The following is a 17392-nucleotide window of genomic DNA, read 5'->3' on the forward strand; positions in this document are numbered from 1 at the left end:
TAAACATAAGAGAAAAACATGTTTGCCATTTGTATGGGCTGTTACCTGCATTTGTTTCCTCCCACAGTTCAAAGACATGCATGCTAGGTGGATTGGACTTACCAAATTGCCCATATGTGTGTGTCCCTGCTAACCTAAAAATAATAAATAAATAAATAAATAATATGTATTTGTCTTAGATGGGTTGGCGTGCTCCAGTCGAAGGGCTTTGTCACTACGGTTCGACAGTACGTGATGGACGTCATGTCGTTCCTTACGTATTTGAAGGATATGATGCCAGAGACTGTAAGGGTCTCCCAAAAGTCCCTCAGCCGGATCTGGCAAGAACTACACTGTAGGTTGAAGGACCTCAGCAGGGATCTTGTGGCGAGGCGCCAGCTGGTTCGCCAACAAAAATCTGAAAATCTCCACTCATCTGCCTGCCTGCCCTACCTGCCCTCCTCCTACCTGCCTGCCCTACCTGCCCTCCTGCCTGCCTGTCCTACCTGCCCTCTTGCCTGCCTGCCCTACCGGCATGACCCCTGCCTGCCTAACGACTACTCTTCCTGCCTAAGCCCCTGCCTGCCTGCCGACTACCCCCTCCTGCCTAACCCCCCTGCCTGCCGACAACCCCTCCTGCCTATACCCCCTGCCTGCCTGCTGACTACGCCCCCCTGCCTGACCCCCTCTTGCCCTACGACCATTCTCTGCCTACTCCCTAAAATAAATCATACTTTATTTTACTTTAACCTGTCTCTGTCTGTGTCTGCGCTTGGGTTCCCTATCTGACCGTAACACTTACATTCTGAAACTGCTGGTGTTTTCACATTCTGAAACAGCAACATTAATTTGTCATATCAAACAGAGCAAGAACAACAAATAAATAAATCAATAAACAAGTATATTCTGAAACCGCTGGTGTTCTTATTTACATTTTACATGACTCCACTGGGTCTGTCTGTCTGCCTGCCTGCTTGCCTGCCTGCTTGTCTGTCTGTCTGTCTGTCTGCCTGCCTAAGACATCTTACTTATTTTGCACTCTGCATCTTATTTACATTTTTGCACTCTGCAGCTTCTATCCACTTACCACTATCCTGGTGTCGTTTTTCATTGTCTTCTCGTTTCTTTTTTCTTTTTTGGTGACCAGAAATGTGCGATCGATTCATGATTGCTGCTGACAGTTGAGAGGCAGCTAGAAGGGGGCGGGGCTAGAAGTCAATTTCAAGCTAGAAGGGGGCGGGGCCCCACTAGGGGGGTTTTGGGGCAGCGGCGTGGATACTGCCAATAGTGGTTACGGATAGATATGGATGTCCGTGGTGTTATAGATCATATAATAACGCCGTAATTGCAGGGGATACTTTACCAAACTAGCTATTTCACAATGAAAAGTAGTTAAACTCTTAACTACCCTCATATTGTTTAGCTTGTCAAACTAAAACTGTCCTTGGATGAATGTATGCGCAGCGCGAGCGCAGCGCGAGCAGACTCAGAGCGACTGAACGCTGAATGCCATGATTTCCATTGAAAATACATTAATCCAAGGACAGTTTTAGTTTGACAAAAAGGCCCTTTTTGTTTGGTGGCCCCAAGCAATTGCCTTGGTTGCCTCTATGGACGGGGCGCCTCTGCTGTACCTGCCTCCTACTTACCCCTGTTTTGCCTTTACCCCCCAGTACCCCTACCGGACTCCTGCTACCTTCCCGCCTGCCTGCCTGCCCTACCTGCCCTCCTGCCTGCCTGTCTGCCCTACCTGCCCTACCTGCCTGCCTGCCCTACCTGCCCTCTTGCCTGCCTGCCCTACCTGCCCCCCTCCTACCTGCCTGCCCTACCTGCCCTCCTGCCTGCCTGTCCTACCTGCCCTCTTGCCTGCCTGACCTCCCGGCCTGACCCCCGCTTGCCCTACGACCATTCTCTGCCAACCCCCTTAAATAAATCATACTTTATTTTACCTTAACCTGTCTGTGTCTGTGTCTGCGCTTGGGTTCCCTTTGAGACCGTCACATATAGGAATTGACACAGTCATGATAACTGAAACATAACTGATGCATTGCAGATAATTGTAAATATGTGACCACTGATATTTACAATTATCTACAATGCATCCGTTATGTTTCAGTTATCATGATTGACAATCTTCTTGTGTCAATTAATTCCTATATTAACTTTTCTTTTGCCAGCAGATCGATAATTCATATTTAGGCTAATCAAAATCCTTATTAATAATTATATTAGAGCAAACTTTGACAGAAAACACAACAAAATGAGATACAAATGAGCAAACTGTCATGCATAACACACAATAGGCTTTTATTTGTGTTACTATGATACTAGTTATTATGACTATAGCTACAGAGTCAAACCGAGAGTTTTGAACCCCTAGTGGCCGTTGGAGGATATTGCAGATACTTATTTCTAGGGCAGTCAGTCACTATAAAAATATATATTTTCAGCAGCTCTGACAATTTATCACTTCCCAGGCAACACTTTTTTTCAAATATATTTACAGATATGTAGCTTATTCGTCCACAATACATTCCCTATGTTTCCTAAACTTACCTAATGATTCAGTGGTTTCCTGACACCATTCCCAAACTTTCAGCTTCATATGATGACCAAATTAATCTTTCACATCCAGAGTCATTGGATTCAATAAAGACCCTTTGGGAGTAGGATTTGGGGGTGAGGAGGTTCTGAATCTAAAGCGTCTACCCATGTCTTCTATTTGTGCAAGGCATGGTCTCATTTCATGTAAATTGGTACACACTAAGGATCGGTTGTTTAAGATTTATGATGGTGTGTCACCAGCCTGTGATAGATGTCAACAATCTCCTGCGAACCTCATATTGGCTGTGCCCATCCTTACATAATATTTGGACAGAAATCTTGAATACCCCCTCAGAGATTAGGCTATTGGGGAAAAATAGAACCAAATCAAATTCTCTCAGTGCACTCTTTGTGCTCTCTCTGCCCCTCGTTGCCATCCCTCCCTTCTTCCAAAAAAGATATGTTAGCTTTTGTCACCCGACTGGCCAGAAGATAAATCCTCACCAATTGGAAATCAACTGTATCTCCCTCTCACACCCACTGGATAAGAGACATCCTTTATTTCCTAAAATTAGACCCAAAAAAATAGACTTTCTTTAAGTGGCTCCTCCAATGAATTTGGGAAATTGTGATATTCCATTCTTCCAATTTATTCAGAGGAGACATTTCCCACTCATTCCAGAATGCGGTAACTCCTGGGGTTGCAATGCTTATTGTGGTGTGGGTACTATTATACTGACTACTAGTGTCTAATAGATCACCTGACTGATGGGTTTGTTTGTTTTTGTGTTATTGTTGTTGTTGTTGTTTGTTCTTTATTTATGTCTGTGTTATTTTAGTTTTGCCTGTTGTTTAGTATTATGTCATTTGTCATATCACTTTTGTATAAAGCCTTTTCTATAGAGAGTATATGTACCTGTTTATTTTTTATAAATGCTATCTTCATAATTGTATGCTCTCGAAAAATCCAATAAACAAAGTAAAAAAATAAATAAGAATAAGAATAAGAAAACTATAAAAGGATAGAATAATTAATTGCAAACGTGTCTTCTACTATATTAAAATCATGCCTGATTATGCAGACTATTGAAAACACCCGTTACCATAGTCTGTGTAAGTTATACAGTGATTTATGCAGAGGTATTTTGATATTTCATTAGGCATAATTGTTAAATTCACACTATAGGGAAACACTGTGACTAACAGCGTGAGCTTAGAATGATAAGGTTCTATCTCCGTTTAGGGTAGTTCAGAGATAAACGTTTTTACATTCCATTATGTTTTGTGAGATGGAAGCTTTGTATTTTATTAATTACTAACTAAAACATTTCAACATTTTAGAAAATAACACCACACAGGCATTAATAAACACCTAATGGATAGAACCTTATAATTCTAACTGAAGATAAGGTAAGGAGAGAGGCCACTGACTCTTGTTAGTTCCCAAAAGGTTATTCTCAGTACACTAGTGGTGCCCGTCCAGTCTAGTGCACTCAGTGAGTGTATGAGTCTATGAAGATGACTTCAATGGAATTCATTTCTATCGTCTGATTGTTACCCTTTGCCCCTCACACCCAACTCAATACAGTCTCACTCTGGCCTGCCAGCGAAAAGTGAATTGCTTTGTAGCAGTGTTCATCCTCTGAATCACTGAGCAAAGGAAAGACAGACCGCACGTCTCTGGGGGATCTGCAGGCAGCACAGCTGAGCCAGACATCTGTAGATCTCCCCAGCGGCTTCCATCATGGATAGAGTTGTTGTGGACGCTCCCATCATGGATAGAGTTGTTGTGGACGCTCTCATCATGGAGAGAGTTCGTGAGCTTAGAATGATAAGGTTCTATCTCCGTTTAGGGCAGTTCAGAGATATTGAGCGTCAACGTTTTTACATTCCATTAATGTTTTGTGAGATGGAACCTTTGTATTTTATGAATTACTAACTCAAAAATGTCAACATTTTTAAAATAACACCACACAGGCATTAATGGACACCTAATGGATCAGATTATGTAAAAAACTCAATTTTGACAAAAATGGAGATAGAACCTTATAATTCTAACGTCACGAGTTGTTATGGATGCTTCCATCATGGACAGAGTTGTTGTGAGAGGGCAGATTTGATTTAGAAGGTATGTCACACACAGAGAGTGCACTGTTAGCATGTACAAGCAGACCGTTCCTCATTGCAAACACATCAGCATGAAATAGCTGCTGAGGGAGAATTAATTGCCATTAGAGTGTGTGTGTGTGTGTGTGTGTGTGCGTGTGTATGTGTGTGTGTATGTGTGTTTGTGTCTGTCTGTCTACACAAGGTGATGAGGGCCACTCAGTTATTAAGGGGGATGGAGACGGAGGTGAAGAGAGTGTCATTCAGAGCTGTTTTATACAACATTATCACCATGTTTTGACAATGCTACCTTTTTTATTTATCACCCACTGTGTGGGCGTATGCAAATGATGGTGTAGTGCAGGCCATTTGCAATACTTCATGTTTGAGTTCACACTGACAGACTGGTGAATCTATAGACGACAGGCAAATTAGTTATATTGTAACTGAAACAAATTAAGACGTAAGATGGATATGGCGTGGAGACAACACCAAACAGTCATGTATCTTTTGTCATTCCCTTTTGAGTGTCGGACTCTCAGAACACACAAGTCCAGCTGGGGTTTGGTTTTGTATTTTTTTTTATATCAGAACAATCGCAGAGAAAGACAAGGTTTACGGGACATGTCCCGCACAGAGAATAGAACTCTGACAACACTACTATGACATCACTCACAGAAGGACAGGTGGAAAGGGGGGGTAGGGGGTGGGGTCGAGTTAGGTTATCTGAATGCATTTGGCACAGAAGAGAAACATAAATAAACAGTCATTATGCATCACATTCAATGTCACCCATATTTGCCTTGCAGCATCTGTACAGTACCAGCCATTAACCCTGTTTCACTATGACTTAATCAGGTAAACAGAATATTATTTTGCATTTGTGAGAGGGGGGTAAATGCCAATCATGACATTTTTTTGTGAGTGAGAACTCTCTGTGGACATGAATTTATGGATTTTACAATCTCAGCAACAACAACAGAGCAAAAAAGTTCAGTTTTGGCAAGAAGTTGTTTGTTTACACTGTGACATAATAGTGAACAGGGTTATTGTGCTATCCATTCTATGGAGAGGGTGGGAGTTCAGTCTGAATGCATTTGGTACAAGTAAAACAGAAATAAACAAACAGTCGCAGCTTGCTTCCACCTATTCGTCTGGTAGAGTGAAGCAGTGAACTTCACTTTCAAACACTTTCCAAGAGGCAGCACACAGTCACAGACCAACATGCCAACCTGAGTAAGAAGGATCTGTGATCCACTGGGTGTGTGAGTGACTAGGGCTTGTGTTCAATGGGATGTATGTATGCTCCTCGACAACACAGGCCGACTCCCATGCCAATCACCTTCCGCTGATGATAAGTGTCAGCTGCTATAATGAACATCACTCAAACCACCTGCTCTCACCCTTATAGAAAAATGAAAAACCCTCCTTTCATATCCCCGGGGCTTGAACTTCATCCAGATATGAAATGAATGACGACTGAAAAGATCTTAAGGATGGCTGGAGTTATTCCGGAGAGACTTTCAATACCTGGCTAGCTGGCTGGCTGGTTGGCTGGCCGCCGGGGAGCGGATCTGTTGTAAACAACACCTCTGTTGTTGGTTTTGACTATGAGGGTTTTTTATGGGGAAAAGTGAAGAGTTTTCTCGGCAGTATTGTTTCATAGAAGGTACTGTCAGTTCTTGGAGCACTGATGTGTGTGTGTTGTCTTGTGAGACAGGAGTTGCGAGGAGTTGGTTTAAAGACTAGGGGCGGGGAGTGTGTGTGTGTGTGTGTGTGTGTGTGTGTGTGTGTCTAGTTTAATTTCTTCTCCTGTTTGGACTGTAGGTTTAGCGGTAAACCCGGGATGGGTGTCTCTGAGGTCAGAGCCCCAGGGAAGAGGGCTATTTTCAGGAAGAAGTTGGGGTTGTCGGAGACACGCAGGGCAACTATTTGGGGAATCACTGCGTAGGCCAGGTTGACTAGGAGCACAGCCATCAGGGCATCGCCTGGGATCTGGTAGGGCGCCAGCGTGCGTGGGTGCAGAGATGCCCCTAAGTGGGCCCATTGGCACTGTATGGGAGAGAGAGAGAGAGAAAGATAAAAAGAAAGAAGGGAAACAAAGAAACAGGGGAAAGTGGTTACTTGTTCAGTTACAGTATGTGATGTCACGGCATTCGGTATTGTCTCATTCGTTCAAAGGAACCACTGTCGGAACAATACAGCTTTTTTGATGTGATTTTCTAGTGGAATTTCTTCTTCTTTTTCTCCTCACAAAGGCCTTGACGGTTTTAAATGAGCTGTTTCTGCTCCGTTTTCAACCCCCCTGTCTCCCTCAGTCATTACTCTCTCTACAGCTAGTGATCTACAGCTATCACAGCGAGAGGAGCGGACGGAACGCGCCGCGCAGACAGCACAGAGCAGCAGCAGAGGCTGCTTGGGCTGTTTCGTACGGAGTCTTTTGATTAGAAATGCCGAATCCCAAGGCGGTCTGCCCCCATGTCGGGAAGAAGAGGGGCTCCAAGCGAGTCCATATTGGACGTCGGGCTTTGATCATAGGCTCGTGTTTGATAGCTGCCTCTATTAGAACCAGTACGGGGAGTGGAAACTCCAGCCTCCCAGCCTCCTCATGATATGAAACAGGCCTTTCTCCGTGTGGGGGTGATTGGTTTGATTAGACGAAGGGACTTCACGAAGAGGGCTTATTGAAGTGTTGCGGTATATAAGACGCTATATTTATCCTCGATGAGACCACAGCATGCGTCGCGTCGTGGTAGTGTAATGGTGTGGCGTGTGTCCTAAATATTATCGAATCTATTTGAAACTTTACTTCTATGCTTCGATACTTACTAACGACACTAGAAAGTATTATTTCTAATATCTGTCTCTGTGATATCCTACCTGGGCCATGGCTCCGGCACAGAACACAGTCAGGTCAGGCATCCAACTGCAGCCGGGGACGATGAGTCCGTAGACGAACGCACCCAGCATGGGCAGCACGTAGAAGAGCAGGTGCAGCATCTACAACGGGGATTACATCACGGTACAAGTGTTTTATAGACCTTGGAGTGGCACACACACACACACACATATACACACACTCGCTCACGCACGTACGCACACACACTGGCACCCAGCCCAGACAGTGTGTCAGGCAGTACATCAATACATCAATACATCACTACATCAATATATCAATATATCAACAGATCAATATATCAGTGCATCAATATATCAATACTTCAATACATCAATACATTAATACATTAATACATTAATACATCACTACATCACTACGTCAGTACATCAATATATCAGCATATCAATACATCACTCCATCAATACATCAATATATCACTACATCAATATATCAATACATCAATATATCACTTCATCAGTACATTAATACAGTATATCTTCATCATCTTAAGGGCTCTGACTTTCACCACGGAAGTCCAAACACTGGCTCTGAATACAGAGAGTGCTGCTGCCGCTGGCTGCATAGACAATGCACATAGTAAACTCTCTCTCTCTCACACACACACACACACACACACACACACACACAAACACACACACACACCTCCAAACAATGCACAAAGTACCAAATTGCAGGGGTCATTACATTGACTCTCACTCTAACGGAGAGACATTTGGAGCATGAAATTGTCAGGTTGCTGCTGAAGTAATGGTATTAAATTATACACCTGGCTTTTTATTCTAGGCCTGAGGTCTTGATGAATCCTAATGAACGGTGCCCGGAGGCTGAGAACCAATCACATGTGCCCTTCAGATGTTATAGGAGGACTGTCTTTCCAACCCGCGCGCCCGGTCATCTGTCGGCTGTGGTTTATCACTGTCAATGATTAACAAGGTCGGTCAACGCAAGAGCAGTGCAACCCTTCTCACCACACACGCACGCACGCACACACACACACACACACACACACACACACACACACACACACACACACATTCCAGTGCACACTGACGCACACACTCTCACATACAAGTGCATGCACACACTCCCCACACACACACACACACACCCACACCCACACACGCACACACACAAACTCCCCCCCACACACACACACCCCCACACACACACCCCCCCCCCACACACACACACACCACCCCCCCACACACACACACACCCCCCCCACACACACACACACCCCCCCCCACACACACACACACCCACACCCCCCCACACACACACATGCGTCATACTGTTGCGTGGCGCTGATGGGGGCTCAGGGGAAGGATTAGCTTATCAACTTCCCAGCATGCAGCTCCCTCCCTGATCGATGATCCGCCTTTGTGCCTGGACTCGAGCCACAACAAGGTCTTTTGATAACCTATTGACGGGGCTAAGAACCCAAACAAAATAAAACAAAAACCCCCCCAGATGGATAAGGAAAAGCCCAGGCGGTGATAACATGACGAGCTGTCACGGCGCCATTCTGTAGCCTAACAAACGGGAGAGAGACAACAAGCCTCTCACCCCCTCTCATTGTGTGGTAATGATGAAAAATAGCTCTCTAATCACTTCTGCGAGATACACAAAGAAACAGGAGAGCGAGAGGAAAGATAGGGCATACTGCGAGACAGCTCCGAGTGAGTTAAGAATCTCAGGGCCGTAATTCGTTATTTCAAACAAAGTGGGCTACAATTAGACCGTTAGGAAATGCCTCTGGTGGTAGTGGTGCCGCCCGCGCACGCATCTCCGAACTACCCACCATAACCTTGGGGTAGCCCACAGGATCATTCAGATAGGGCTCGTACTGCTGGAGATAGATGGAGCAGGCTTCTAGAGGGGCGTCAAGAGATACCTGCACAGAGTAACACATGAGGAGGAAGGTTAGGCTAACACGATAGTATTCAAGCATCTATCTATCTATCTCTATCTATCTACTGTATCTGTCTATCTATCTATCTCTATCTATCTATCTATCTATCCACCTATCTATCTATCTATCTTTCTATCTATCCATCTATCTCTCTATATATACAGTACATATCCTAAATAGGACAGAAGGGAGACATACTGTATCAGTAATTCCAGTGATTTCCCATGTATTCAGTCATGTGCATATTTGCAGTATATCAATGTGATATAAAACTGGCTTTTTGCCAGCAAGGTGTCAGATGAGACCATCCATATGAGACCGTAATTTAATCAGGGCAGATGTTTCCTGTATGCATCATTGTATCAGTAAACACATTTGTTACTATATACAGATACACATAAGTGTATCTGAAGTGTAGAAGTGTATCTAACAACAGATCAGCAGGGAAGCTTTTCAGGTCTACTACTATTCGGTTGTTAAGTCTGACGTGACTTTGTGACGTTTAGCAATTTCCGGGTCCATACCAACAAATCCCCGCACCAGAGTACCAGTGTACTAAAGCAGTAGAATGACAGTTCAATCCTTTTTTTAGACTCGGATCTATTCATACAACAAGGGACTTGTTGGGCTATACAAGCACTTTCCTGTTTTTCCCATATTGTCAGCGTCTTTGAGCCTCGGAAAAGCGCTATACAAATATAATGAATTATTATTATTATTACTGCGGCATTTCGAAGAAAGCGCCTCAGCCAACGTTGGACCCGGAAACACGTCACGACTTAACAACCGAATTCTATCCAGGTGCGTTGTACTCAGAATGACTGTGTTGTATTCAGAATGACTGTGTTGTATTCAGAATGACTGTGTTGCATTCAGAATGACTGTGTTGTATTCAGGCTCTGTAGTCTCACCAGGCCTCTGAGGAGGGTGAAGCCCATCGCCGCCAGCAGAAGCAGCACTAACACGATGTCCGTGGGCCTCCAGATCAGCTTCATGTTCTGCTCGTGCGCTGCCTGTGGGACACACGGACACCAGGGGTCAGGGGTCAGTCTCAATAGGTTCGATAAGCTTCCTCTCCTCCTTTTCTCTTTCTTTCCTTCACTCACACTCGTGGGGGGAGGGGCTGTAAGGTGAAAGAAAGCAGGTCTTCTCATAGCCCCCGCCCCACCTTATGGTTTTCGTTTTCACCTATCCCATCTTCTCAGCTCCGTGTAGAAGGAGGAGACCAATTCTTTAATGAAAGAGTATGATGCTGCAACGTTTCATGAGCTTAGAATGATAAGGTTCTATCTCCGTTTAGGGTAGTTCAGAGATATTGAGCGTCAAAGTTTTTACATTCCATTATGTTTTGTGAGATGGAACCTTTGTATTTTATGAATTACTAACTAAAACATTTTAAAAATTCAACATTTTAAAAATAACACCACACAGGCATTAATAAACACCTAATGGATCAGATTATGTAAAAAACTCAATTTTGACAAAAATTGGACCTTATAATTCTAACGTCACGATTTCTGACGGAACGACTGTCAATCAAGCTGTCCCTTCTTCCGTCTTACCTTGTATCCGCCAATGAGTGGCCAGTCGTTGGGCCTGGTGAAGAGGGTGATGGCTCCCCATATGGGCACCAATAAGAAGGGCATGTTGAGCCAGAAGGCGGGGCGGAGGTCTGACCCATATTTACCTGCCAGGAAACAGAGAGAACTTCACCCACTAGCTTCTAGAACAATGAGGTGGGTACTTCTTTTTTTTCTTTTTTTAGTAGAGCAGTCTATTTATAACCGTGGGTGGTAAAAGTTGACATACTTCCAATGAGGTTTTACATGAAAAACTGACAAAACCTCTGCCAAAAAGGAGCTTGTATAATTACCATAATTCTGAGCCTTTATTTTCACATCTAAGGTTGTAATTAACTGCAATAATACTCACAAATTAATCCTATCCTATCTAGTGCAATTGAGCAAAAACCCAACAAACTGAAAAACAAAAAATGATCAAAACACATCGCTGGGAGGTTAGTTTGATCCTCAGACTCTCCTCAGATGCCATTTGAATATCTCCAGCGAACGACAGATGCTTTGAGTCTGGTTTCTTTGTTCTGTAACGTTCCAAAGGCAAGCGGGTGTCGCCGCGCGTTCTGTTAGGCAGGCTAAACTGTGACACTGATGCTACGCGGCAGTGCAAATGTTCCATTTATTAACTCTGTCATTGTGTGGGATACAGGGAGAGAAAGAGAGGCTCACCTACGACGATGCCAGCCACAAAGACACTCATGTTGGCACACAAGGACCCGGCCCAGTAGATACCCAGCGTACGGTAGGACCTCCTGCCAAAAGAAAACACAATACAGGCCTTGTGGGTGTGGGTCTTCAATTGGTATATCTTCTATACACTTACTGACACATCATTGAAAAGGGGGGAGGGGGAGCAGTGACACAGCACAGCTTACAAAGTCACCACTTACATACTGTAAGTATGGTCCCATAATGATGACCTCATATGAAATGTGTTAGGTTAGCACTACTCCCTGTTAGCTGTTAGGGCTATAGTATGTATGTTCAGGTCTTGACATAATGCATAGCCTGAAAGCTAAAGTGTGTGGAGTATCAGCACCGCCACCTACCTCTCTGTGATGCGGCCTATCATGACGAGGTACATGATGAAGTGAACTATTCCGTCCCAATAACACATCATGATGGCGTACGGCGTGCCCAGATAGGGCTCCCCCTGCAAAGGCACGGAGACTGACGTTATCACCAGGCCCTTACAGCCAGGCTCTGAAACAATGTCTGTATTGTTATTAACATCACAGATAAGAAGGTGTCAGTAAAGGTATTGAAGAAGAACATTCTAGAACTGACCGTTTTCTGGTAGAATTCCATAAACCCAGAGGCGATGCCGTCATGTTCCAAAGCGCTTGTCAGGTCAATGACACAAGTGAAGGAAAACACAGCGAATACTGTGGAGAGAATGAGATCCAATAAGAAGCTGTCTGACAGCGTGACTCAGCTTAGAGTGGACAACAAAGAGAGGCAATAATAAATAAGAGCTTTTTTATTTTTTGAAAGACAGTTCACTCAGGTCATTTCATGTAAATGCACAATTACACAACCGAAAATGACTTGGCTAATTGTGTTGCTGTTTTTCTCGCCGACTCTCTTTGTTGCGATTAGCATACACTGATTGCATTTCAGCTCCCACTTTAAAAAAATAAAAAAAAGACCCCTCATTCAATTTGTTTCTGAAATTCAGCTCAAGAATCTAGAGATGTGTTAAGTAGCTTCTGGTAGAGGAACAATTATCATTCAATTCTCATTGTCGTCGTGATGGAGTGAAAGCGCCTTCCACCATGTAATTACTCAATCTGCTTTGTCTTCCTCTTTCATACGGTGAATGAAACATTCTGAGTACTATATTACTTCCTTATAAAGAAGCTCAAACAAGGCTAGATTTGTTGAAAAGCTCAACTTATTCTTCCCCTCTCTCACACTCTCTCCCTCTTACTCCCTCAATCCCTCTCTCCCTCAATCCCCCCTCCAATTCCCTCTGTCCCACGACTTCTCTGTGTTTAAAATATATCCCCCTCCAACCACGTATTGATTTCCAGGCCTGTGGAAGGAGAGATAATGATGTCCTCTAGCTCTAGCAAGGGTTGGAAGGTTTATGTTCACATTTATATTGGGAGCTGTGGGTTGACTTTCCTTCAAGTTACGGGTCCCAGTTGTACTGTGAGAGCTCCACTCAGAGTCACAGCCTATAGACCCATCTGGAATCTATCTGGGAGAACTATGAAAGGTGTGAACATTACCCGAAGATAGAACATTATCTATGGATAGAACATTACCTAAGGATAGAACATTACCCAAGGCTAGAAGCCCAGATACAGTGGCTGGTAATATGCTTCAGTAGACAGGATCCGCCACCCTCTGAATGGCTGGAGGCTTAGAGAGGACATCTCTAACATTGATTTATATAGCCTTTTTAGAGCCAGACAATGTACACCTGTACATTAACAATACACTGGGCCTGTGGGTAATTACTGTGGGTATTTCAGTTTCATCACGTGTTTAGCTCCAGACAACGTACACTCGCGGCACACTGCAGGGGCTTACAGAACTCCATTAACTCCTGGTATGTGTCTTATGAATGGACGTATACAAGGATTGGCTATGTTACAAGAACCAGCTACTCAAGTACCCGTACATTGTGAAATGTCTTTGTCCTTGTAATGGTGTATCTGTGTGTGTATCTGACAGAGGGCTTAAGTGATGCCACAGCTCAGTCAGCAATACTGCCTCGCCCCCCGCCCCCCGCCCCCTCTTTCTATCTGCTGATTTCTGCTGTCCCCCGATAAACATACAGATAGAGACACACATTCTGGCTCTCTCCTGGGTAACTGTGGCCTTGTAATCCCATCTGGAGGACCTAGTTTATCTGAGCCGTCTAACAGGTGAGATAGGAGGGGATTAGGGTTCTCCATCACCGCCGGGAACCATAGACAGCTCAGGGGTTGATCCTTGTGGCTCAGGCCCCAGACTGACCTATCCTCCGGAGCGTTGGCATAGCCACGGGAGTGGGTCGGGAATGACGCCTATGGGCCAAAAAAGTGGGTGACTGGATTTCTTAGGGGTCAATCTGACCCATAATGTGTCCTCACAAATCATGGCCAAAAAAGTGGGTGACTGGATTTCTTAGGGGTCAATCTGACCCATAATGTGTCCTCACAAATCGTGGCCAAAAAAGTGGGTGACTGGATTTCTTAGGGGTCAATCTGACCCCTAATGTGTCATCCCAAATCGACACACACATTTCTTAACCCCAGTCCTGGGTTCTTCCCCGCAGAGTTGCATGTTTTTGTTCCAACCCAACGCTAACACAGGAGACTCAACTACTCAAGGCTAGTGCTGGACAAGAGAGGGTCGGGGGGAGGGGGGGCATGACACGAATGAGTTGCGAAACACTGATGTACGTAGGGTATAGGTCTATGAGTCCACATGCAGGGCCTTAGCCTTAGCTTCTAGGCTCTCCTATAGGTGTTGTGTCATAAGACTAGTGAAGGAGACTTGCATTCCCTCTTTGCGTCACCAATGACACAACAATGCTAGTCTAGTAGTAGGCACCAACTTTGCTCTGATCCCGATCAGATTAAGCCGCTTTCGGAGGGTAAGTGAATACACAATGAGAACAATTCATGTGACTCGCATGGAGAGGAATTTGGTCACGTCGTAGTACGCAGTAATCCTTTGTTTTGTTATATGACGCTCAACACTCGACACTTATAGACCTACACAATAATCTCAACCCAATTTAAAAAGAGGAAAATCTGTTTTTTACAACATAGTGCTAGTACAAATAATCGTCATCAAAGACCTTTTGCTAGCATATCAGCCCAATAGAGCTCTTAGCTTTTCTGACACTGGTTTTCTCTGTGTACCACATGTACAAAAGAAGAGATTTGGTGAGGCTGCATTCTCATTTTATGCACCCAGATTGTGGAATGCACTGCCTTTTTACATTAGGGATGCAACCTCAGCAAATATGTTCAAGTCAAGACTAAAAACCCATCTTTTTAATATTGCCTTTAAATGACTAAATAATTAAATGATGATTATATAATGATTGGAGCACTTTGAGCTGCAACGTTTGCAGGAAAAGCGCTATACAAATAAAAAGTTATTATTCTTATTATAATGATCAACATACCAAAGAATAGGGCGTCTTTCGGTGGGTTGCTGTAGGTGGCCAGGAAGTACAGCAGGAACACGACCACCAACACGACCGCACCAATCAGCAGTACGGCATACGGCCTGCAGGTAAAGGAGAGGAGAGAGAAAAAAAAGAAAAAGCACATTGCTATGGACAAGTGATCATTTTATTCAAATTCATAGTACAACGTCTCCAATACTTCCACTCTGTGCTTTTAAAGAGCAATCTCCCACTGATTTTCTGCCTCATTCTCCTTTCTAATTAGTTTCCATCTAAGTTTCCTCTGCAGTGGTAAATTAGTGAGCAATGATGAATGGGCAGACAGAGGGAGCGATAATTATGCCAACACCCAGAGCACCGCGAGGAATGATGCAGGGATGAGAGAGAGAGAGAGAGAGGGAGAGAGAGAGAGAGGGAGAGAGAGAGAGAGAGACAGAGAGACAGAGAGAGAGAGAGAGAGAGAGAGAGAGAGAGAGAGAGAGAGAGAGAGAGAGAGAGAGAGAGAGAGAGAGAGAGAGAGAACGAACGTGTGTGACAGACACACAGGGATGCCAGACTGTGCTGCAGCTGCTGGGTTGGGAGGAGCTGAGGGACCTTACCTGAGGGGACTGTTTGGTTGTTAATTCCCGATCTTAAAAAGACATGCAACAACATCCTCCTATCTCCCTATTACAATGACACCATCTCTCATTAGACTAGCCAACACTGTACAGTTAGGTCAACAAGACCCCCCCATACAGCCATAGTATGTTCTACACTTACACATTCGTCTGGCCTCCCACCCTGTCATCACTCCCATGTATGACCAAGGTCATCTATATTAGTCACTCACTGGGTTGACCCGAGCAACGTCCTCAGCTCAATCAATCATCGACCAGGCCGTGGACGTGTAGGAAGCCAGAAGCCTTGTAAGGTCACGACTTACTTCCGTGTTTTGAGGTCGAAAGTAACAGAATTGAATGTGCTTGGGACATTTCCCTGTAAACAAAGTGACTCCTAACCCTTCCCATGAATAGAGCTGCGCGAACCAAACAAAACTCAATGAACTAGTGGAGGAAGATTTATACACAGAATACTGTTTGTTCGCAAGCATCAGAACACAATGAAAATTGTATGTGTCAGGAGCCATTCATCAAACTCTTCTGACAGACTGTATTGATTGGCACAGTTCGGGCCTGTAGCAGCAGAGTTATTCACAATGAACAGAGGAGTACGGAAGTCTGCCTGCAATGAGAAATCCACTGAGGAATGACAGCATTGTTAGGGAGGAGGGGAGCACCCACCACTATCTCTATGCCACTTCCTTACTGTGGCAGCCTTCTTATCTGAATAGAACAATGCTTTGTCATCACCAGAGATTAGATCATAAAATAAGCAGCAAGTACAACACAAGACAAGTAGGCTATACTAGACCTTGAAACAAATTCAATATGAAAATTAGGATATTCATTTTACAGAATAATGCATTGTGTCAGTTGCATTTTTAAATTCTTCCACATGATCCACTAATGGCCTCTTTTAACCTGCCTCTCACCTCTGCTCTCCGCCATTACCATTTTAATCTAGGTTTCATCATGGCCAGGGTTTAGAGTAGACGATGAACATTTGTATTGGCCGATGCAAAGGCAATTTGAATTCACACAGAGAGAGCATTACTTGTTTCAGCCTGATTAAAGAATTGTCAAGGATTTATGATCAGGGTGTAGAACTCTGCTAGATGTGTGGATGTCAGTGCTGCAGTCACGGAAGCAACCTAACAGTGCTCCCAAGCTGTGGCAGAAGGCATTGCGCATAAATGCAGCCGCTACTCTTCACCTGCACCGTTATTATAATAATAATAATAATAATAATAATAATAATAATAATAATAATAATAATAATAATAATAACTTTAATTTATATAGCGCCTTTCAAAAAAAACAAGGACGCTTATGGAAATAGACTTGACAATCGGCTAGAAAAATACAGATTAGATCATAATTTCATAAAGGGCAACAAATTGCTTGCTATTATTAATTTTTGTATGAGTGGTTTAACATATTGAAAAAAAAAAAAAAAAAAAAAATAGGCAATTTAAGTTTAACCCTATATGATTTGATTGACTTACTCTTGGAAATCTGGAACGTTGTTCATAGTGTACAGGACCCCGAGGGCCGTCAGAGAGAAAAGGAAAACTAGTATCTCCATGTTTACAACTGCCGATACGAGCCTGTCAAACGAAT

General features: G+C 43.9%; 1 protein-coding gene across 1 annotated transcript; it reads right to left on the reverse strand.

Moving 5' to 3' along the window:
- Positions 1-6423: 6423 nt before the first annotated feature.
- On the reverse strand, positions 6424-17357 carry tm6sf2b (transmembrane 6 superfamily member 2b; the record flags this gene model as incomplete). Its single annotated transcript, XM_080536026.1, has 10 exons — positions 6424-6681; positions 7510-7629; positions 9351-9443; positions 10373-10474; positions 11024-11148; positions 11708-11790; positions 12088-12191; positions 12326-12423; positions 15168-15271; positions 17278-17357. The coding sequence occupies 10 exons, from the start codon at positions 17355-17357 to the stop codon at positions 6424-6426; spliced, it is 1167 nt and encodes a 388-aa protein (XP_080392152.1).
- Positions 17358-17392: the final 35 nt, after the last annotated feature.

This window comes from Nansenia antarctica (genome assembly GCF_963989245.1).
Source record: "Nansenia antarctica genome assembly, chromosome: 7".
NCBI lineage: Eukaryota > Metazoa > Chordata > Actinopteri > Argentiniformes > Microstomatidae > Nansenia > Nansenia antarctica.